General features: G+C 38.2%; 1 protein-coding gene across 4 annotated transcripts in view; it reads right to left on the bottom strand.

Moving 5' to 3' along the window:
* PLCE1 (phospholipase C epsilon 1) overlaps positions 1 to 22666 on the bottom strand; it is a 372466-nt gene that overhangs the window by 178806 nt on the left and 170994 nt on the right. For all 4 annotated transcript variants that reach the window (XM_069099269.1, XM_069099271.1, XM_069099270.1 and 1 more), the window contains exon 4: positions 10995 to 11311. In XM_069099269.1, the coding sequence (XP_068955370.1) occupies positions 10995 to 11311 (317 nt within the window). The remainder of the gene's footprint in view (positions 1 to 10994; positions 11312 to 22666) is intronic.

The following is a 22666-nucleotide window of genomic DNA, read 5'->3' as shown; positions in this document are numbered from 1 at the left end:
AAACATATATACACACATTCCTATATGTATTCATACACCCATATACCTTCCGATATAGACATATATATACATATCTATATATATACATATCTATCTATCTATCTATCTATCTATCTATCTATCTATCTATCTATCTATCTTCTCTTCAACTATTCTCATACTGATAAGTTTCATCAGTTACAATTATTGTTTTTCCATGTAGGAATGTTAATATTTCAACTTTGATAAGTTCCTTATGATTTCTTTTCCCTGTTTACCTTCTCATGCTTCTTGTATCTGAATGTCAAATTTTCTATTCAACTCTGGTTTGTTCATCAAGAATGCCCTCTATTCCACTGAATGACCATATTTTCCCCTGAAACATGATACTCAGTTTTGCTGGGTAGGTGATTCTTGATTTTAATCCCAGCTCCTTTGACCTCTGGAATATCACATTCTAAGCCCTTCGATCCCTCAGTGTAGAAGCTGCCAGAACCTGAGTTATCCTGATTGTGTTTCCACAATATTCAAATTATTTCTTCCTGATTGCTTGTAATATTCTCTCCTTGATCTGGGAATTTTGGAACCTGGCTATAATATTCCTAGCAGTTTGCTTTTTGGGATCTTTTTCAGGAGTTGATTGGTGGATTCTTTCAACCTCTATTTTTCCGTCTGGTTCTAAAACATCAGGGCAGTTTTCCTTGAGGATTTCTTGGAGGATGATTTCTAGGTTCTTTCTTTGATCATGGCTTTCAGGTAGTCCAATAATTTTTAAATTATCTCTCCTGGATCTATTTTCCAGGTCAGTTGTTTTTCCAATGAAATATTTCCCATTGCCTTCTATTTTTTTTTTTTAAGCAATCAGGGTTAAGTAACTTGCTCAAGGTTACACAGCCAGTTATTTCTGGGTGTGGTGCTAAGTATCTGAGCCCAGATTTGATCCCCAGGTCATCCCAACACTAGAGCCAGTGTTCTTACTCACTGAGCCACCTGGCCGCCCCTCATTGCCTTCTATTCTTTCATTTGTTTGGATATGTTTAACAGCATCTTGATTTCTCATAAAGTCATTAGCTTCCATTTGCTCCAATCTAATTCTGAAGGAATGATTCTCCTCAGTGAGCTTTTGAGATTCTTTTTTCCATCTGACAAATTTGGCTTTTTAAGGCATTCTTCTGTTCATTGCCTTTTTGAGCCTCTTTTGCCATTTGAATTAGTCAATTTTTTAACATGTTATTTTCCTCAGTCAGGCTGTTGTCTCTCATTTCATAATTTTCTTGCATCGTTCTCATTTCTCTTCCCAATTTTTCCTCCACTTCTCTTATCTGCTTCTTAAGGTCCTCTATGGCCTGTAACCAGCTCGTGTTTTCCTTGGAAGCTTTTGGTGCTGGAGTTCTGACTTCACTGTCTTCCTCCTGTTCCATGCTTTGATCCTTTTTGTCCCCAAAATAGGAGTCTAAGGTTGGATTTATCTGTTTGCTTTGCTTCCTTTGCCTGGTCATGTTGCCACTCAATTACTTGACTTTTGGACTTTTTGCCACAGAAGGACTCTGCTACCAGACAGAGGAGCTTTGTACCAAACGTGGGTTTTTTTTTTTTTCAGATTCCAGAGGTATTAGTTGGGTGCCCTTGCTGAAGCTTCCACACGCTCTGGCAAGTTGGACACACACCCCAGGACCTCCACCCTAGACCACAATCCAGATCCAAGCAGGTTAAAGCAAGAGCAATTACCCCTCAGGCTGGTCGCTTGGTCTCCCTATACTGTGCAGGCTGGGAGCTGAAGCTGCCATGTGCCACAGCCCTCAGTGGCTTCTCACCCCAGGGGCAAAAGCCGACACACTCCCAACTACTGGGTCCCAAAGTCCACACTACACTCATCTCTCACTTTGTCTTTAGCATCTATATGTTGATAATTCTCGACCACCACAGCTGCTGGTGATCTGGGGGTCCCTCCAGCTAGCGGCTGGCCAGGCCTGCCCTGGGGCTAAAACCTTGGCGTGGAGCTGGGCTCGTCTCCCAGAGCACTGCACTGGCCGATTCCTGCTGGCCTGCCGGGCTGTCCTCAGCGGGAGGTTAGCTTCTCTGTGTCATTTTGTGGGTTCTGTAGCTCCAAAGTTTGTTCAGAGTCCCCTTTTACATGGACTGGGAGAGGTGGGACCCGGAGCTGCACGGAGGTCCTGTTTCTACTCTGCCATCTTGACTCCCCATCTGGATGATTTTAATGAAAACATAAAAGTGGTGTTCCTTCCCCCTAACACTAATACTACATTTGTAGCCCAGATGATCACAGCTTGGGATGCAGATAAGGACATAATATTGAGAGATTTCTAGGAGCCCTATAATATTTACCATGCAATCCAGAATATTGCTAAGACATGGAAAGATACAACAGAAACATGTATGAAAAGAGTTTGGAAAAAAACATGCCCATAGTTCATTCCTGTGGATTTGACAAAAATGAAATGTTAGAAGAAGTGAATAATAAGACTGTAAAATTAACACAAGAATTGGAGCCAAAATGAAACTTATCTGGAGGAGTTGATTAAGTCTCAAGGAGAACTGTTGAATGAGGACCTAGCTGCAAAAATTGTAGAAGAGAAAGGGAAACCTCAGAATCTTAGGTCAAACTAAAAAAGGTTCACAATGAAACAACCGGCAGAAGCATTTCAACTGAGTGTGTGTTATTCTCTTCTTAAGCCAATTCATATTTTTCTTGGAGGCTTTTGATGCAAGAGTTTTGACTTTATTGTCTTCTTCTGGTTCTATGCTTTGATCCTCTTTGTCACTAAAAAAAAAGATTCTATAGTCTGATCTCTCTTCCTCTGTTCATTTTCCCAGTCAATTACCTGACCTTTGAGCTCTTTGCCACAGAAGAACTCAGTGCTTCCAGAGTGGAGAGGGCTGTGTCCCAAATTTCTGGAGTTTTGTGCAGCTATTGTCAGAGCTTCTTCTAGGCACCTGCCTCAGAACTGTGAGGAGGATGGCCTCTCCACAGCCGCCACAAGCTCTGCCATGCCAGTGCTCCTCCTCACTCCAGGACCACCACCCAAGACTGTGACCCTGATCCAAGCAGGGCAAAGCAAGAGAATCCTGCCTCAGCACCAGTAAAGAGATTCCTACAATTGCCCTTTGGCCAGTCAGCTTGGTTCCCCCAATATCTGTGGGCCTGGAGCTCTGGAAACAGCTGTAGCTGCAGCCACTGTCACTTTCGCTAACCTACAGGCATGGGCCAGACCACACTCTTCTCTCACCCAGTTCCAACACTTTCCCCACAGACATTTTTACTTTTTGTTGTTTATGGGTTGAGAAGTCTGTAAACCACCACAGTTGCCAGTGATTCTATCCCCTGAGGTATGCTCTGGTCGGTCTATGCTGGCACAGCCCATGCGGGACTGTGTTCTGCTCCCTGCATGGTGTGACAGACCCTTCCTTTTGGTTTGCCAGGCTGTCCCAACTGTCAATTATTTCAATCTGCCTCACTGGTTCTATTCATGTGCTGCTGGACCAAGCTAGAGGAAGTCGTGAAACTGTACTTACTGGATCTAATACAAATTTGCTATCTAATCTCAACTGGGCCTTCCCTAAAAGAATACAATCCTTTGATTCCTCCCTAATTGATTCTCCATCTTAGCCCCCACTACAGTTGTTCCAAACATCATCTCTTCTGAAGCCTCTCAAGGCACTCTCAGTTGAGGATTTCACCTCATACTCCATTGATAAAATGAGATTATTTATAGAAAGCTATTTCTTCTTCACATTTCACATTCCTCTGACATTTTCCCCTAATATCTTCTCCTTCACTCCAATCTGCGATGAAGAGATGGCCCTTTTCCTTGCCAACAACAATCCCTCTTCATGCATCCTTGATCCTAGGCAAGGCAACACAATAAGCATTTATTAGGTACTTACTATGTTTTAGACACTATGCTAAGTGCTATGGATAGAAAAAAAATGAGAAAAAAAATAAAATTCCTGTCCTTCAATACTTTACATTCTAATAAGGAAAGAAAACAAACAAAAAAAGGAAGCTGAAAACCAAAAGGGGAGGGAGAACATGCCCATATAGAGGTATGGCAGTAAAGTCCTGAGAGTCAGAAATCTAAGGGGAAAAATACAACAAAAAAGTACCAACTGGAAAATTCCACAGAATATACACTTATGGTTTTTCTCAGTTTTCATGAGTTCTAATCTAAATCTTATAAAAGGTATTTTGGCTGGTTTGGTTCCTTGGCTCTAAACAAAGTTTCTTAGTTCATTTGGCATTTCTTTTGCTTTCCTTGCTCTATTCAGCATGTAGATCTCTTTATCCTTTATCCTTTTTGGTCTGAAGGGTCTGAAGGGCCTTTTTGGTCTGCCCTGCTTTGGTTCTCTCAATGAAAGGAGGGGGTAAGTTCATGTGCTGGTTATCCTCTGTTAGGAAAACAAGTAGTTAATTTGCGATTTTCAGTTTGTAAAAGAATGCATCATGCTTGATGTTTTGATATTAATATTTCAGTGTAATTTCAGGTATAGCTAGGCTCATCAAATAGTCTTTAATCTGATTTTAATCAAAAACAGATCATTACCTAACAGTATGTATTTGTAAGGTTATGGGTTCAAAGAGATCAAACTCAGGTACCCATTCAAGGTACCCATTCAAGTTATGATAAAAAAAAATGGGGAGAGGAGATCTAGAACTATGATCTCATCAGTGTAGGTCACTCCTGGTGTGGAATATCTTTCCACTGATGCATATCAAGAACTCACCCATAACTTAAAGTATCAGAACATTTTCTGGGAGTCTCTGAGACGTTATGACTTTTCCAGGGTCATACAGAGAGTACATTATGTGTCAGAGGCAAAACTTGAATCTGGGTCTTCTGATTCCAAGGCCATATTTCAACACTGCTTCTAAAAAAGCTAACTCTATTGTGTAGTTCACAGAGTATTTTTCACACATTATCTCACTTTATCCTCATAATATCTTTATTATTTTAAAGGATATATAGAACCTAGAAATAGGTTAATAAGGTATTGTGTCATATTTTCAGATATTTCATTATTGTTATCACTATTAACACAGAAAAAAGATAGTTATATAGAATTTAAAAATTATAAACCTCCTTTCCCATAACAACTTTTTGGGAGTGCAAAAACCATGAAATTTCTTTTATAGATAAGAAAACTGAGGTTCAGAGAATGATTTGGTCATGGACTCACAGCTAATAATTGTTGGGACCAGGACATGAAGCCAGGTTTCCTCATGCTAGGTCAGTCAGTAAACATTTATTAAGCACCTATTATGTGCTGGGCACTGTCTTAAGTGCTAGAGATATAAAGAAAGACAAAAGACAGTTTCCTCTCTCAACTAGTTCACAGTCTAATGGGGTAAACAACAATCAAATAATAATGAATAAACAAGTTATACACAGAATGAATTGGAGATAACCAACAAAAGGAAGAAATTCGCTTTAAGGGTGATAGGGAAAGGCTTTGTATAGATGGTGAGATTAGGAATTTAGCTGGGACTTGGAAGCCAGGCCACAGAGATGAAGTATGAGAACATTCCAGACATGAGTTACCATCAGTGAAAATGCTTGGTCACGGGATGTAATATTTTGTTTGAAGAACAGAAAGAAGGCGAGTGTCACTTGAACAGAGTGCAAGTCAGGGTGGGGTATGTGTGTAAGGTGTAAGAAGATCAGAAAGGTATTAAATGAAAGGCTTTGAATCCTGGAGGTGACAGGGAGCCACTGAAGTTTGCTGAGTAGAGAGGTGACATGATCAGATCTGTGCTGCAGAAAGATCACTTTGAAAACTGACTGAAGTGTGGCAGAGTGACCAGTTAGCAAGCTACTGGAAAAGCATAAGGGGATGAGGGCCTGCACCAGGGGAGCAGTCTCAGAGGAGAGGGGACATATGACGAGATCTTAAGAAAGTATAATCTACAGGCCTCTGCAACAGGACAGATATGGGGGGGGGGGTGATAGGAAAAAGTCGAAGACACTTTTTGTTTGTGAGCCTCAGAAAGTGACTGACTATGAGGCTATAGAGAACAAATAGTAATAGAGAAATTTGGAAGGGGGAGGATTCGAGGGGAAAGATAATAGTTCAATATTGGACATGCTACATTTAAGGGGACATCCTAGGTTCATCTAGGGGACATCCAGTTCAAGATGTCCAATAGGTAGCTGGGGATTTGAGCTGGGAGGCTAGCAGAAAGATCCGGGCTGTATAAATAAACATGAGAATCAACAACACTATAGAGATGATAATTGAGAGGGAGAAAAGCAAAGGGTCCAGGACACAGAATGGCCTGAGAAATAAATGAGAGGTTGAAGGACTGGAGATTGGTGTCAATAAAGAATGGGGTTTGGCATTTCAAGGCAGAAGGAAAGCTGGAATTACAACAACATGATTAAGGCAATTTCAGAGTTCAAGAATATAGTTGTAGTGTATTTGTGGGTAATGGCAAGATAAAGCTACGAACTTCTTGGAAATGATTAGGCTGAGGAACTGGAAGATTAGAGTGTTTGAGGGAGCATCATTGTGTATATTGAAATCTCATACTAAGAGGCCTGGAATTAAAGAGCAGTGAGAGACTGCAAGTTAGGCAATGAACTCACTGAGGAAAGAAGCAGAGTGTCCTGGGGGTCAGTTAGTAGTCATGAGCTACCTGGAATGGTATATATAGATTGAGAGAATTTTGGAGGAGAGTTACTCAGTGGTGATGATGATGACGGAGGGAGAATCTGCAAGGGGCCATGGAGAACAAGGAGTATTCTAGAACCTCCACCTCAACTAATGAGTGAGAGAGGAATTAAGTGAAAGTGCATTGCTGGAAGAGGAGGCAGGAAGTGCAGTCAGCTATCAGTGAGAACCAGGAGAAGGCATGGGAAAAGAAAAGATTTAAGATGAAGCAAAGTTTATTGTCTATCGAGCAGACATTCCAAATAGGAAAGTAGAAGGGGTGAGTAGCTTTAGAGTGAAACATTGAGGGAGAGGTTATAGTACATTATGTTATAATTACACATTTAACGAGTATATAACAGGGATTTTTAGTTAAATAGATGTTACTGAGGTAGTTAATGCTTAAAATGCTTAAGTTTTAGTTGGAATTCTTTCCTTACATTTAGCCAAAATCAATTAATTAGCCAAATTATTTCTATCTTAATACTCATTATGTCTAATTCTTTCTCCTAATCAAAACAAGTCTAATTTTTTTTATGTGACAGTCCTTCAAATGCTTGAAGACTACTATCATGTCCCCTCCAAGTTTTCTCTCCTTCAGATTAAACCTCTGTAATGGCTTTGGGAATCTGAAGATCTTCCCTGCCCCTTGGCCCTTTGATAGGCTTAAGTGAATCTGGGAACCTTCCCTGATTTGAAAATATACTCTGCCCACTAAAAGGCTAAATATGGTCCCATGGAGCTTGTGGAGGAAGGCTTGTTTTTCAGGAATGACCACGCCTTGTTACTTTGTGATTCAGCAGTGGGTCAAGAGGGTTGTGACATTCTCTGACCCATAAGAAGGCTACATATACCCTTATGTGAGGTTTTGCTTTGGGGCTCACTTTGGGAAGAGTTGTATGATTCGGCCAGAAGAGACTCTGGGCAGCCATCGAGCCCCCTGGTTTTGAAAACCCAGATGCTGGTGCTTCCCTCACTGGTAACTGACTAGGTATGGATGTAATGGTCAGATAGCTGGAAGCCTGTCTGCTGAATTGTGTTATTTTCTGTTGTAATTTCTGTTTGTAATCTCTGAAGTTCAGGGTGCTGACTTTTTCCCCTGAACTAGGTAAATGATATGTTTGATTTATTAAAGTAAGATTCTTAACCCATTTTGAGTAGCTTTCCTTTAGAAAAGCAGATCTAAGAACCTGTACTAGCTGCGCTAGGGTGCTTGCTGCTACAACCTCTCCAATATATTTCTCCACAGAGCTGCTTTATGCATAGATAGGATTATCTGAAGGAAACCGTTCCCATTATACCTCTCACATTTTGCTCTAGGATTTTGTAGTTCAAAGTCTTGAGATAAAGATGCTAATATGTTGATCTCTAGAGAAATGAATAGTTAATAAAATCTTAGGAGAGTAGTCTTAAAAATCCTTACTACCAGAATCAGGGATAAAAAGTTTAATTTCTGAGATATATTGGAGGGAGGGGGGAGAAGGATCAAAATTTATAAGAGTAAGTGCTCTGGGGGCGTCTAGGTGGTGAAGTGAATAGAGCACCGGTCCTAGAGTCAGGAGGCCCTGGGTTCGGATCTGGCTTCAGACACTTAACACACACCAAAAAAACCCCAAAAAAACCTAGCTGTGTGACCCTGGGCAAGTCACTGAACCCCAACTGCCCTCCAAAAAGAAGAAAAAAAAAGAGTAAGTGCTCTGTTCTCCAAATGACACATGGTCAAAGATATTAATATGGGCAATTTTCATGGACAGAAATCCAAGTCACCAACATATCTATATATCTACCAATATATATGGAAAATGTCATAAATCATCAATAATTAGAAGAAAAGACAAATTAAAACAACTCTGAGGATTTATCTCATACTCATCAAATAAAGTTGACAAAAGGGAAAATGACAAATGCTGGAGGGGCTATGGGGAAACAGACATATTAATATACTTTTGGTAGAACTGTGAATTGGTAACCTCTCTGGAAAGCACTTGAAACTATGTCCCTAAAGCAATTAAACTGACCATGTACCCTTTGACTCCAAAATACCAATACTGGGTTTATACCCAAAAGAGCTAAAAAAAAAAAAAAAAAAAGAAACCTTATGTACAAAAATATTATAGTAGCTCCTTTTGTGGTAGCAAAGAATTGGAAACTGAGGGGCTACTTACCAATTGAAAATGGTTAAACAATTATAAGACATGAATGTGATAGAATACTACTATGCTGTAAGAATGATGAAGGTGATAGTGTCAAAGAAATCTGAGAAGACATGTATGAATTGATGCAGAGTGAAGTGAGCAGAACTAGGAGAACAATTTATACAATAACGACATGTAAAGACAAACCACTCTGATAGACTTAGGAACTCTAATAAACATAATGATCAACCATAATTTCAGAGGACTCATGATGAAACATGTTTCTCACCTCTTATTATTCTTGTTTTCTCAGTGGTGGGCAGTGGGATAAAGGAAAGTATGAGAAAGAGAAAGCACGGGGGAGGCTAGGTGGTGCAGAGAACAGAGCACTGGTCCTGGAGTCAGGAGGACCTGAGTTCAAATCCGGCCTCAGCCACTTAACACAAAAATTAGCCATGTGACCCACAAGTCACTTAACCCCAATTGCCCTCCAAAAAAGCAAAAAAAAAAAAAAAGAAGAAGAAAGAAAGAAAGAAAGAGAAGGCAGATCTTCATTGAAAATAAAATTTAATTTAATAAAAAAAGAAAATCCTTACTACCTCACATGACAATAGTCATCCCTGGAAAGAATTTTTTCTTCCCAAACGGATTTCAACAGAGTAACAAAGAAAGAATCTGGTAAATCACTATTTAATAACAAAACCAGAATATATAGGTGTTAAAATAGCATCAAATGAGGGGAGAGTTCACAAGGACTTACCGAGAGATCAAGTACAGGAGCATAGGCTAGTTGTTAAAATTTCATTGCTTAGTTGTTTTCAACTCTTTGTGACCCCGTTTGTGGTTTTCTTGGCAGAGATTCTAGAATGGTTTGCCATTTCCTTTCCCAGCTTATTTTACAGATGAGGAAACTGAGGTAAACAGGGTTAAGTGACTTGGCCAGGGTCACACAGTTAATAAGTGTCTGAGGTCAGATATAAACTCTTACAGAAGAGTCTTCTTGATTCCAGTCCTGACACTCTATCCACTGTGCCACCTAGTTACTTTAATTAACTGTAACCAACTACTAAAAACAATATAAATTTTTATTCTACACTCAATTTTTCTCAGAGGTAAATGATAAGAAAAAAATTAAAAAATCACAAATTGGTAAAAGTACTTTCTATTAATATCACAAAATCTGTAATAAAGAAATATTAAATCATATTCAGCAGATTATACTTGCTAATATAGGGCAGAGAACTAATATGTATTAGGAGGATTTTTAATAAATTTTGAAGCAAAAATGTTTTTCTGGTTGACACTCAATAACCTACAAAACTAAATTAACTAGAATGCTTCACTCTCTGAGCATTCTAATTGAGAATTTATTATAAAATTAAAGCCTTAAATTGCTATATACAATGATACGCAAACATGAATAAATAAAATTTTTTTATAATATTTATACCAAAGTGAAATTAAGTAAATGAAAATAAATCAAAGATTAGTAATTTAGGAAGAGGCTAGAACAAGGGCAATATCTCATGAGAATTCTATAATCAACATGGTCACTCTCACTTGAGTTTCTTTCCCTGGTGCCAGGTACTATAAATAACTTTAGTGACTTGTCTTGTGTTCTACACTACTCTTCTAATACTAGGGACTCTTATAGTGTCTAGTACTAAAAAAGAATATTCATTCTTCTTTGGTCCCTATAGTAGGTTGCTTTCTACAGATTTGGCCTGGGATCCCTTGGCCTTTAAATCATGAGATGGAGCTTTGGCAAAGAACCTAGTGTTCAGGGGATAAAGTTCTGGTTGAGAACTAGGTGACAGGTCCTTTCATTATTATGTTATTCTTCATATTTTTTTTTAGTACTAGTACATACAGAGGGAGAGGCTTATGAGAAGGTCTAACAGGGGAAAGCATGAAATTAAAAGTACAGCACAAAGATAAAAAAGTGTTTTTTTGGGGGGGGAATGGTCAACTAAATGGTTTATTTGTGTCAGAAGTGGCTGAGTCAAGGTGGGGGTAAGGGTTGGGTCAGGAGTTAAAATGTAGTACATAATTATATGCTGCTGTCTAGGAAGAAGGACATGCAGTGAGTAAAATAGAAAAGGAGATGAATCAATAAAAGCCAGCATAACTACAGATAAAAGATGCCTCAAACTATATATGTGTTGAAACAGAGATATTGACCACAAACATGTTGACTTCTTGGGATCTTCTTACCTCATTAAATCTTGTTACAAGATCTTCCAGAGCATTGTGCTCACTGGTCTGGGAGGTAAGGATAGATGCAGATACTGTAGCCTTGAGGCATGGAAGTTTACTCTGGCATTCAACATCTCCCAAGTCTCTGGTTAAGAAGCAAAGGTAGTCTACAGGCAACACTTGTCGGTAGATACTCTGTTCCTGTTCAGTCAGAATACAAGCAACTTCCTCTGGGAACTGAATGAGGTGTTGAAGTTCTATGAGCTCATTACTTAGACCAGCCACGTTTGAAGGGAGGTTAGTTGAACTGGCCATGGAGGTACATGGTTGACGTTCTAAAACAAAGCAAAATAGAGGTTATTGACATTTTGCCTTTTTTTCTTTGCAAAAGTTTTATGTTCAAGTCCTACTTTCTTAAATAGCTTTTTTCATGAACTAATAAATCCACTATTATATAGCTGTCCTTGATAGCTGATCATTTCATGGGCCCACGATACCTTTTTTCTTATATTAACAGATAATTTGGTTTAGGTCACTGTTCCTCAGACAGTCTATTGTCATATTTTGCAAAGAAGTTCTGTTCATTGCGGGTTTTTTTCCCCTTTTGGAAGGTAATTGGGGTTAAGTAACTTGCCCAAGGTTACACAGCTAGTTTTTTTGTGTGGGTGTTAAGTGTCTGAGGTCAGAACAGAACTCAGGTTCTTCTGACTCCAGCTGTTCATTGTTTTGTTCTAGGTTTTCTCATTACCCTTTCTAAATTTTCAATGGAAATGGGAAATGTGTGTGTGTGTGGGGGGGGGAGACAGACAGACTTCTACCATGGCATTCAGATGGAAGTTGGATAGAGGGATGAATACATGAATACAGGAGACTTTTCACATTTTTCCATTATACATTTTCATGATACACTCTACCAGCCCATGTTCTCTCTCCCTTAGAAGATAAGATATACAACTTTCTGTAGGAGGAAAAGTTCATCAGTGTTCTAGTCTCATAAGACTCCCTCCCCCTGGTTCCATCTTCATTATGCGTACTCATACTTCCCCACTCAGCAGACCTTTAGGATATATGTCACCTGAATGTAGAGGCCTTCCAACATGTTTATCTGCTGCCCTACCTGGTTTCAACTCCACCAAACAAGATGCCCCTTCCAGGATAAACTCATCACTTCTAAACTGACCACCATGCTGCAAACTCAAGCCTTGACTGATTTTACCTGTCTCAGCTTCCTCTCCCCTCTGACTAGAGGGGTACCAAACTCCTCCCAATGCCTTCCTTTATAGAGGGCAGAAACTGGACCCAGCTCACTCCACTTTGCATCTGCTAACTTTCCTAATTTCAGCTCTATGGAACAAAGTGCCTCCAACAACTGGTGCCCCCGGGTGTCCTCTCCCCAATCCACTTCCCACTCTTCTGACTCTTTTTGTGTGTTGTTTCCCCCGTAAGCAACTTGAGGGAAGAGACTATCTTTACTAATTACATACCCAGCACTTAGCACACTGCCTGATACATAATAGGTGCTTAATAAATGCTTATTTGGATTGGAGTAAATTGGATAGGATAGAATATAATCTGGCTATATTTTGCTATTTAAATGGAAGGCTGGAGAAATTCCTTAATCCAACTGCACATGGGAGGCTCTGAGTTCTTAACTGAATCAATCACTTCTACCCTAATTAATTAACAAGATGTTCTATGTTCTGATACTGTTATCAGATGAGTATGCCTACTTGATTGAGTTATGGAATCAGTCAATTAAAGGTAAAACATCGGTGTGAACAATTCTTAGACCCTTCTATCAAATCAATAAAAGAAGCTAGATGTGGATAAAATCTCTAAGAAATTTGAAAGGGGTGAAATTCTTGCCATTTTGTTGAAATGAGATGACCTACAGAGCAAGTATACTGGAATGAGTTAAATCAATTATGGCCTATGGGTCTTGGATAAGAGACCAAAGCAAGTAACAGAGCCATTTCAGTCAAGCCCTTGGGAGGGAATTAAAGGCTTGGATTTCCCATTGGCTTTAGCTACTGTGTGTCCAGAATAGCCGGGATGACAATATTACAAACACTAGTACCAAGAACAAACTTATCACTTCAGACTCTAAAACAGGGAACCACACTTCAGGGGAACTTCATGAGGGATACAGAAGACAGAAATTTGCATCCAAACACAAACTCTAAGTTACTACTTCACTACATGCACCCCTTAAACTTGAGTACCTTTTCCTTTGGACTCTTTATGTGTGTATGGGAGAGTGTCTGAGACTTTTAGGAAGATATTTTGCAGCAATCACTTCAAGTTGGAATTCATTCTCCCCAGAGACTTGCTCAGTGTATAAAGGGGAGAGTTTACTCCTCATTTGAGGGGGGTGGGTTATCTGTATTTGAGTACTTCCTATACCATCTCAGTAAATGCCTTTAAATAAAAACTAATTTAGGATGGCTAATGGATTAACTGGATAATCAATGGGGAGCCCACTAGTTGGGGTGTGTGAACAACAGAACTAGAAAATTCAGAGCCTACTCCTACCACACTGAGAGGAGAAGAGATCAGTCATCCTCTGGGTACCTAGCCTGACACTGTGAGTGGGAACTGGGAGAATGAACCCAGAGTGGGTGATACATAGGAAACTGATATTCTTCCTTTTTTTTTTTTTTTTGCATCAGCTTTTTTATCTAGGTAAACAGCTATATATAGCCTATTTACTCAGAACTCATCTTCTCAACTTTAATTGAAAACATAGTTTCTTTCTTTATCCAACTTTTTGGTCTAATCAGGACAAGTTTGGGCCCTTTTGTTAGAGGAACTAAATGTAAGAGGCCCTCACAGTACTTTGAAAAATGACCCAGAAAAAGAAAGGTCTCCACATGTACTGTTTGGGCTGATTTCTGAATTTTTACTTGGTGTCTCAAATTCTTAAGTGGCACCATCACTGTCTGTAGAACTTTTATTACTCTCTTTCTAGAGGAAGCAATAAAACTATTCAGATCATTAACCTGATGATGAAACTTGTGTAAATGCAGGTGATTTTTAAGAAACCAATGACTACAACTATGTGTTCATTTTATGAAGATGAGTATTCACTGAATTAGGTTATCTGTTCTCTTTCTTTATATTTTAAGGCTGTAAATACAGTAACTTCACTTTCATATGTTTTTGGGAGGTGAATTTTACCTATGTAGCTAGCTATAGGCACTAACAATATAATAATTATCTTAAAAAACACAAATTTTCACTTAAAGGTCAACAGTTAAAGTATTTCAGTTTTCCCTCTCAAACCAGTCAGTATAACAATGCTGCTTTCTCCCTCTACTTCCAGGTACTATTCAAACACAGAGGATCAAAAATATTCAGACGCAGTTCTAGACACACACCATTAATTTAAGATAGCTGTCTGCTACAGTGTAAAAAGGCAGGTTTCTGGGCAAAGTAATTCAAACAGAGTCTCATCCTTATGATCCTTTCTCTCTTCCTTTCCTTTATTAATAACCTCCCAGAAATGGGGTCCCTAAGCACACATGAGGAACCTGTGTGACTTAACAGTGACACACTGGATCCAAGAACTTAGTTATCTAACGACACCCAATGCCTTCTCATTCTCACATCTGCCTTTCCTGGTCCTTATTTTAAAATCAGTAACAATTTGTAGTTTTCTTCAGCTGTAACATTCATAAAACAAACAATGAAATTGGGGAGGGGTTGGAGATAAATTTGATCACAAGATTAAGAGTTTCTCATTGAATCTGAATGTATGTTATGGAAAACATGTAAACCAAATCATCCTCATGTCTGTTTTCCTTCATCTCTGCTACACCTCTGTTTTATTGTTACTATCCTAGTGTTTCCCTTACTGAGAGGTCCCTGAATTCTGCCGTAGATATAAAGTACCCAGACTTCAGCAAAAAACTTGATAAGACATAGCATGCAAAAGGTGGAAAGATGAAGACTACACAATAACATGATTAGACAGATTTGGAACTGGTTGAATGGTTGAACTATAGTAATTAATAGTTCATGTCAATTTGGCAGGAAGTCTCCAGGGTAAAGAATCCCAGGAATCTGGCCTTGGCACTGTGGGTTTAATATTTTTATCAATGAGTTGTATAAAGGCATGCTCATCAAATATGAGGATGACACAAAGCTGGAAAAGACAGAACACAACTGATGATAAGGATGGAATCCAAAAAGATTTGGGAAGGTGTGAACAGTAGGTTGAATCTAATTAGATAAAATTCATTAAGAATAACTCTTACACCTGGACTTGAAAAATAAACTTCAGAAATAAAAGCTTGGGAGATCATGTTTAGATAGTTTGGGAAAAGATCCAGAGGTTTTAGTGAACTGTAAGCTCAATGTTAGTCAGCAACTTTATGTGGCAACCAAAAAAGCTAATGCAATCTTGGGCTGTACTGAGAAACAATGCTTCCAAGAAAAAGGAGATGACAGTGCTTCTGTATTCTGCCCTGATCAGACCACGGCTGGGGTTCTGAGTATCACAGAATAAAGACAGGGATAGCATTTTCAAATGGAGAAAGGATATGAACAAACGGTACTCAAAAGAATTGTCAACTATTGCCAACCATATTAAAGATTGTTCCAAGTCACTAATAATAAGAGAAATACAAATCTAAACAATTTTGAGGCTTCCTGCCCTCCTGGAAAATGAACAAAGATGACAAAAGGGGGTACAAAATGTAGAAGGGGTTGTGGAAAGACATAGCAATACGCTGTTGAATGTATGGTTCAACTGGTTCAAGTACTCTGGAAAGGAATTTGGAATTATTCTCAGAAAGATAGTAAAATGTAAACATTTTGAGGCAGAGATTCCACTGCCAGGCGCACAGCACAATGAGATCAACGAATATTTTTCTAAATGTCCCAGATACAAATGGATAGTTATAACAGAGTGACAGATAAGGCAAGCATTTATTAAGGACATACTATGTGTTAGCACTGGCTATCCAAATACAAGTAAATGAGACAACCAGCCTTCAAGGAGCTTACATTCAAAATGGGGAAGACAATAAATATGTTTGGGAAGCTAGAAGGGCCACGGTGGCATGGAGATGATCACAAGTGGTATGGAAGCCTCGTTCAAAACAAGATAAGGGTGAAGTTCATCTATTAGAACCCAGCATCCAAGATGTGGATTTCAAGATTCCAGTGTGGGGAGGAACAGGGATAGAGATGATGACCACAGTGGGGGAAGCATGGTGTAAAGACGGCTAGGAAGATCAAAATATTTATAGCAGCATATGCTGTAGTGTAGCAAAGAACTGAAACCAAAGTATCTACCCATCAAACAGAAAATAATTAAATTGTGGCATATAAATGTAATGAAATATTATTATGTTGTAATAAAAAGAAGGATATGATGAATACAGAGGACAGACATATTAGCTGATATAAAATGAAGTAAACAGAAGAAAATAATATACATAATGATCACAATGATTTAAAAAACCCAACAAATTGAAACTGAATGTTATGAAATTACAATAAGCAATGATTATATAAGAGTAGATATCTCCCGTGTTTGGAACATACTCCCTTCTAATCTCTGCCTCCTGGCTTTCCTAATTTCCTTCAAACTTGGATCAAATGCCATCTTCTGTTTCTCAACGGTTAGTCCCTATTCTCTGAGATTATTCCCACCCACACTGTATATCTTAGACATACATAACTATATGCATGTAAGTTTCTTTCATTAGAATGTGGGCTCCTTGAGGGCAGGGACCAAGTTTTTGATTTTCTTTTTATCACCAGTGCTTGGCACAGTGCTGAGTGCATAGAGTTCTAAGCTCTTAATAAATGCTTGTTGGTTGATTGAAAACTTTAAAACAATAAACAAAAATACAAGAACAGACTGAAACAAAAATTAGGGAAACTATTAAACAACATCTAAGATCTAAAAATTCAATGGAAGTGGCAAATAACAGAATCAATTGAATAAATTCAAGATTAATAAATAAAAATCAAGTAAAAAACCAAACTCAAGAAGAGAGGCAGTGATGCTAAAAGATTCAATTGTCAGACCCCTGAGGGCCCCCTCTTGTTAAAATGATGGCAGAAATTGGCTAACAGTATTAAAGCAGACTGTCACTGATTTCAAACACAGTGTGGAGGAGCAGTTGGTAAACAGCTCATATTGTTCTATCACTAAAAAACTTTATTTATATTTTGACTTTAAACATATAGGTAAAGAAAGGATCCAAGAGCTAGTAAGAAATAGATTCTACTGGTCCAAGATGATTGCAGATGTCAGTAACAAATATGAAGAAAAGCAGTACCAACTTGTGCTGTGCATCTAAAGTATATAACCACTAGAAAATTTTATAGTAAAATTGGGACATAAACTCTACCTTATAAAAATGTCCATCATCATGGAACTATGGTGATTTTTTTTCATTGTATTTTATTTTTCAGTCAATACACATTTATTTTCTCTCCACTTTAATTTGGAAACACAAAAGAAAAATGAAACTCTTGTAACAAATACGCAGTCAAACAAAATAAATTCTTGCATTGACCACATCCCAAAATGTATACTTCATTTTGTAATTCATATACTTCATCTGAATCCATTACCTCTCTGCACACTACATGATGACCTTTGGAAGTACAATTGGTTATTGTGTTGATCAGAGTTCTTTTAAGTCTTTTATAGTTTTTTGTCTTTACAATTCTATTGTTATTATGTATTCTCCTGGTTCTCCTCACTTCACTGCATAAGATCATACAAATCTATCTCAGCTTCTCTGAAACCATTTCTTTTGTCATTTCTTACTGCACAATAGTATTGGATTATATTCATCTACCATAATTTGTTCTACCACCACCCAAATTATGAGTACCCCTTTAGTTTCCAGTTCTTTGCCACTACAAAAGGAACCGCTATATTTATATACATATAGGTCCTTTTCCCCTTTCTTTGATCTCTCTGAGGTATAGGCATAGTGGGGGTCAGTGTATTGACTATTCCAAATTACTATCAGGAATGACTAGAATATTTCATAGTTCTATCAATATCACATTACGGTACCTGTCTTCTTATAGAGCTCCTTACACATTTGTCATTTTTTCATCTTTGTCAATGTTTGCTTTAGTTTTATTTATCTAATTATTAAATGATTTGGAGTACTTTTTTCATATAAGTATTGACAATATGTATGTCTTCTTTGAAAAGGGCCCATTAATATCCTGGGTAACAGAATGTTGGGATCTGGAATCAGGAAGACCTAAATACAAATTTACCCCCAGATACTTACTAGCTCTGTGATCCTGAGCAAGTCACTTAACTACTCTGTGCTTCCGTTTCCAATTTGTAAAATTGTGAAAAATAAGATAATAATAGCATCAACTCCCAGGGTCATCATAGGATAAAACGCAATAATGTTGCTAAAGGGCTTTGCAAACCTGAAAGTACTATATAAATGCTACTATTATCAACTGGGGACACTATAGTGATTTAATGGGGGTAAAACACTGTAATATTCTCTCTAAAAGGGGAAAATTATAAAAATTACATCTAGAAAAATAATGAATGAATAAGTGAAAGAAATACATATAATTGGCATATGCTTATCTTGTGCATCAAGTGGCAGGGATGAGATACATACAGAAAAGTCACAATGAATTGGAGTTTTTTAAGGTGAAGTGTAATTTTTTTATCATCCTGTATTATATTGATCAATGACAAAATTTTATAGTCCTCTAATAGTACAACACCAAATATGCAAAAAGGCTGAGCGCATTTATTTTTTTTTTTTAAACTAAAGGTTTGTTTAGAAATACTAGCTTTCATACAGAGCTGCAAATTGCTTTTCAACAAGAACTGATGAGTTTCTGAGGAAGCCATTCCATCTGTTATTTTTAATCAACTGATTTTTTGTAAAAACTGAGTCATTTAAAAAAAACAGTATTTAGTAAATGCCTCACACTCCACAAAGGACATTTTCTTAATACCATGAAACTGGTAAAATAAGTTAATGGTCTTCAAAGCTAGATAGTTTGTATTTAAGATAGGCTATGTGGTAAAAAGACAATATGTTGAGATTTAGTAATGGTTGAAGTACATTTACATAATATTAATTCAAATAATAAAAAGATCAAATGGAAGGTTCATTATTTTTTAACAGCAGAATTTAAAAGAAAAAAAAAATTACCCTTGACCTTTTTGAGAATTTCAACAAAGCAGACCTTCTGTGAAGAAGCCTCATTGAAATTTTTTTTCTTGAAATGAGAACTATTTCAAGAAACTTCAGGACCTAAGATGGTTGTAATTTTTGCAGTATAACTTTCATTTTTTAGGTTCTTTCCTTTTTAATATGAACTAATTTTACATAAAATAGCCTATATATTTTTGTAAATTATATTGAGGCAAGGGGCGGAGTCAAGATGGCAGGATAGAAGCAGGTCCTCCCCACGGTTCCAGCTTCCACTTTCCCCAATTCTGATAAAAGGGGACTCTGAACAAAGCACCCACAGAACCCACAAAATGACACAGAGAAGCTAACCTCCCGCTGAGGACAGCCTGGCAGGAATCGGCCAGTGCAGTGCTCTAAGAGCCCAGCCCAGCCCCATGCCGCTGAAGTTTTAGCCCCAGGGCAGGCCTGACCAGCCCTAGCTGGAGGGACTCCAGATCACCAATAGCTGTGGTTTTCCACAATTATCAACATATAGATGCTAAGGACAAAATGAGAGTGCACAGTGGACTTTGGGACCTAGTAGTTGGGAATGTGTCAGCTTTTGCCCCTGGGGTGAGGAGCTGCTGAGGGCTGTGGCACAGCCCCTGCCACATGGTAGCTTCCGCTCCGGCCTGCAGACTGTAGGGTGACCAAAAGACCAGTCTGAGGGGTAATAGCTCTTGCTTTAACCTTCTTGGATCTGGATTGCAATCTAGGGTAGAGGTCCTGGGGTGTGTGTCCAGCTTGTCAGAGTGTGTGGAGGCTTCAGCAAGGGCACCCAACTAATACCTCCAGCAGCTGAAAAAACCCCAGTGTTTGGTACGAAGCTCCCCTGTATGGTAGCAGAGTCCTACTGTGGCAAAAAGCCCAAAAGTCAAGTAATTGAGTGGCAACATTACCAGGCAAAGGAAGCAAAGCAAACAGAAGAACCCAACGTTAGACTCCTCTTTTGGGGACTTTACCTTCTCATGCTTCTCTTGCTTCTTATATAGGAAGGTGAAATTTTCTATTCAACTCTGGTTTGTTTATCAAGAATGCTTGAAAGAATCAACACATGGAACAGGAGGAAGACAGTGAAGTCAGAACTCCTGCACCAAAAGCTTCCAAGGAAAATACGAGCTGGTTACAGGCCATAGAGGACCTTAAGAAGCAGATAAGAGAAGTGGAGGAAAAATTGGGAAGAGAAATGAGAACAATGCAAGAAAATAACGAAATGAGAGTCAACAGCCTAACTGAGGAAAATAACACGTTAAAAAATAGATTAACTCAAATGGCAAAAGAGGCTCAAAAAGGCAATGAGGAGAAGAATGCCTTAAAAAGCCAAATTTGCCAGATGGAAAAAGAATCTCAAAAGCTCACTGAGGAGAATCATTCCTTCAGAATTAGACTGGAGCAAATGGAAGCTAATGACTTTATGAGAAATCAAGATGCTGTTAAACATATCCAAACAAGTGAAAAAATAGAAGCCAATGTGAAATATCTCATTGGAAAAATCACTGACCTGGAAAATAGATCCAGGAGAGATCATTTAAAAATTACTGGACTACCTGAAAGCCATGATCAAAGAAAGAACCTAGAAATCATCCTCCAAGAAATCCTCATGGAAGACTGCCCTGATGTTTTAGAACCAGAGGGCAAAATAGAGGTTGAAAGAATCCACTGATCACCTCTTGAAAAAGATCCCCAAAAGAAAACTATAGGAATATTATAGCCAGGTTCTGAAATTCCCAGATCAAGGAGAGAATATTACAAGCAGCCAGGAAGAAACAATTTGAATATTGTGGAAAGACAATCAGGATAACCCAGGATCTGGCAGTTTCTACACTGAGGGATTGAAGGGCTTGGAATATGATATTCCGGAAGTCAAAGGAGCTGGGATTAAAACCAATAATCACCTACCCAGAAAAACTGAGTATCATGTTTCAGGGGAAAATATGGTCATTCAGTGGACTAGAGGACTTTCAAGCATTCTTGCTGAAAAAACCAGAGTTGAATAGAAAATTTCACCTTCAGATATAAGAAGCAAGAGAAGCATGAGAAGGTAAACAGGGAAAAGAAATTATAAGGAACTTATCAAAGTTGAAATATTAACATTCCTACATGGAAAAACTAAATTGTAACTGATGAAACTTTTGTTGAAGGTAATAAAAAAAATATATAAATATATATATATCGGAGGGTATACGGGTGTATGAATACATATGGGAATGTGTGTATATATGTTTACAGGTATACATAGAGGGTACAGGGCCAATTTAATAGGAAGGCATGATACTTAAAAGGTGAAATTAAGAGGTGAGAGGGAAATATAATGAGAGGAGATGGGGAGAGACAGAATGGGGTCAACTATCTCATGAAGAAGAGGCAAGGGAAAATGGTTACAATGGAGGGGAAGAATAGGAAGGCAAAAGGGAATGGGTCAACCTTATTCCTATTGAATTTGGCTTGGGGAGGGAATGAAATACACACTAAATAGGGTATCTCACCCTACAGTAGAGTAGGGGGGAAGGGGACGAGAGGGGAGATGATGGAAGGGAGGACAGGCTGGTGGGGAGGGAAGTTGGAAGCACCTACTTTTGAAAAGGGACGAGATCAAAGTACAGAATAGAACAAGTGGGAGGTGGATTAGGAGGGAGGGAAATATAGTCAGTCTTTTACAATATATCTACTATGTTATTGTTTTGCATTAGCTACACATGTACAACCTATACTGAACTGCTTATGTTCCCAGTAAGGGTGGGTGACAAGGGAGGAAGGGAATGAATCTGGAATTCAAAGTTTTAAAATCAGATGTTAAAAAAAATATATATATATATATACTATTATTAATACTATTTTATATGTAATTGGGAAATAAGATATACAGGCACTGGGGCATAGAGATCCACTATGCCCTACTGGAAAAGTCGAAAGGGGTATGGGAGAAAATATGGGAGAGAGCAGATTGGAGGAGGGGATATCCTGTGGGACTGCTATTTTGGGGCAGTGGGTAGGGGAAAAACGGGGAGAAAATTTGTAACTCAAAATCTGGCAGAAATGAATGATGTAAATCAGAAGTTAATAAAGCATTTGAAGAATGAAAAAAAAGAATTAGGAAAAAAAATTGAGGCAATACTTAAATTCTGGCATTTGAGGGAATGTGTGTGTTTGTGTGTTTGTGTATGTGTGTGTGTGTTTGGTGGGAAGTTCTCATAGGTTTTATGGGGATATATAAAAAAATCACCAAATTGACCAAAAAATGCTCAAATCTTTGTGGGTTGGTAGTACTTGATTACTTGACTCTTCAAGAAAAAGTTGGATGTCCAATTTTGGACTAATTTGTAAAGGGGATTCTTGTTCAGGTTCAAATCCTCTGAGATTTGTGATTTTAAACATGAGTATTAGATGTTTTATTTTCATATTCTATAACTTTAACCCTTGATATAGTGTCTACAAAGATCCCAATTATAAATAACTAAATAACTCATGTATTAATATAACTAGAAATCTATATATTTTATA

The sequence above is a fragment of the Petaurus breviceps genome, unplaced genomic scaffold (assembly GCF_028583685.1).
Source record: "Petaurus breviceps papuanus isolate PSGF00001 unplaced genomic scaffold, PetGlider_PUasm1.0 37, whole genome shotgun sequence".
NCBI lineage: Eukaryota > Metazoa > Chordata > Mammalia > Diprotodontia > Petauridae > Petaurus > Petaurus breviceps.
Note: the sequence above shows the minus strand (reverse complement) of the source record. Positions and strands in the feature narration are given on the sequence as shown.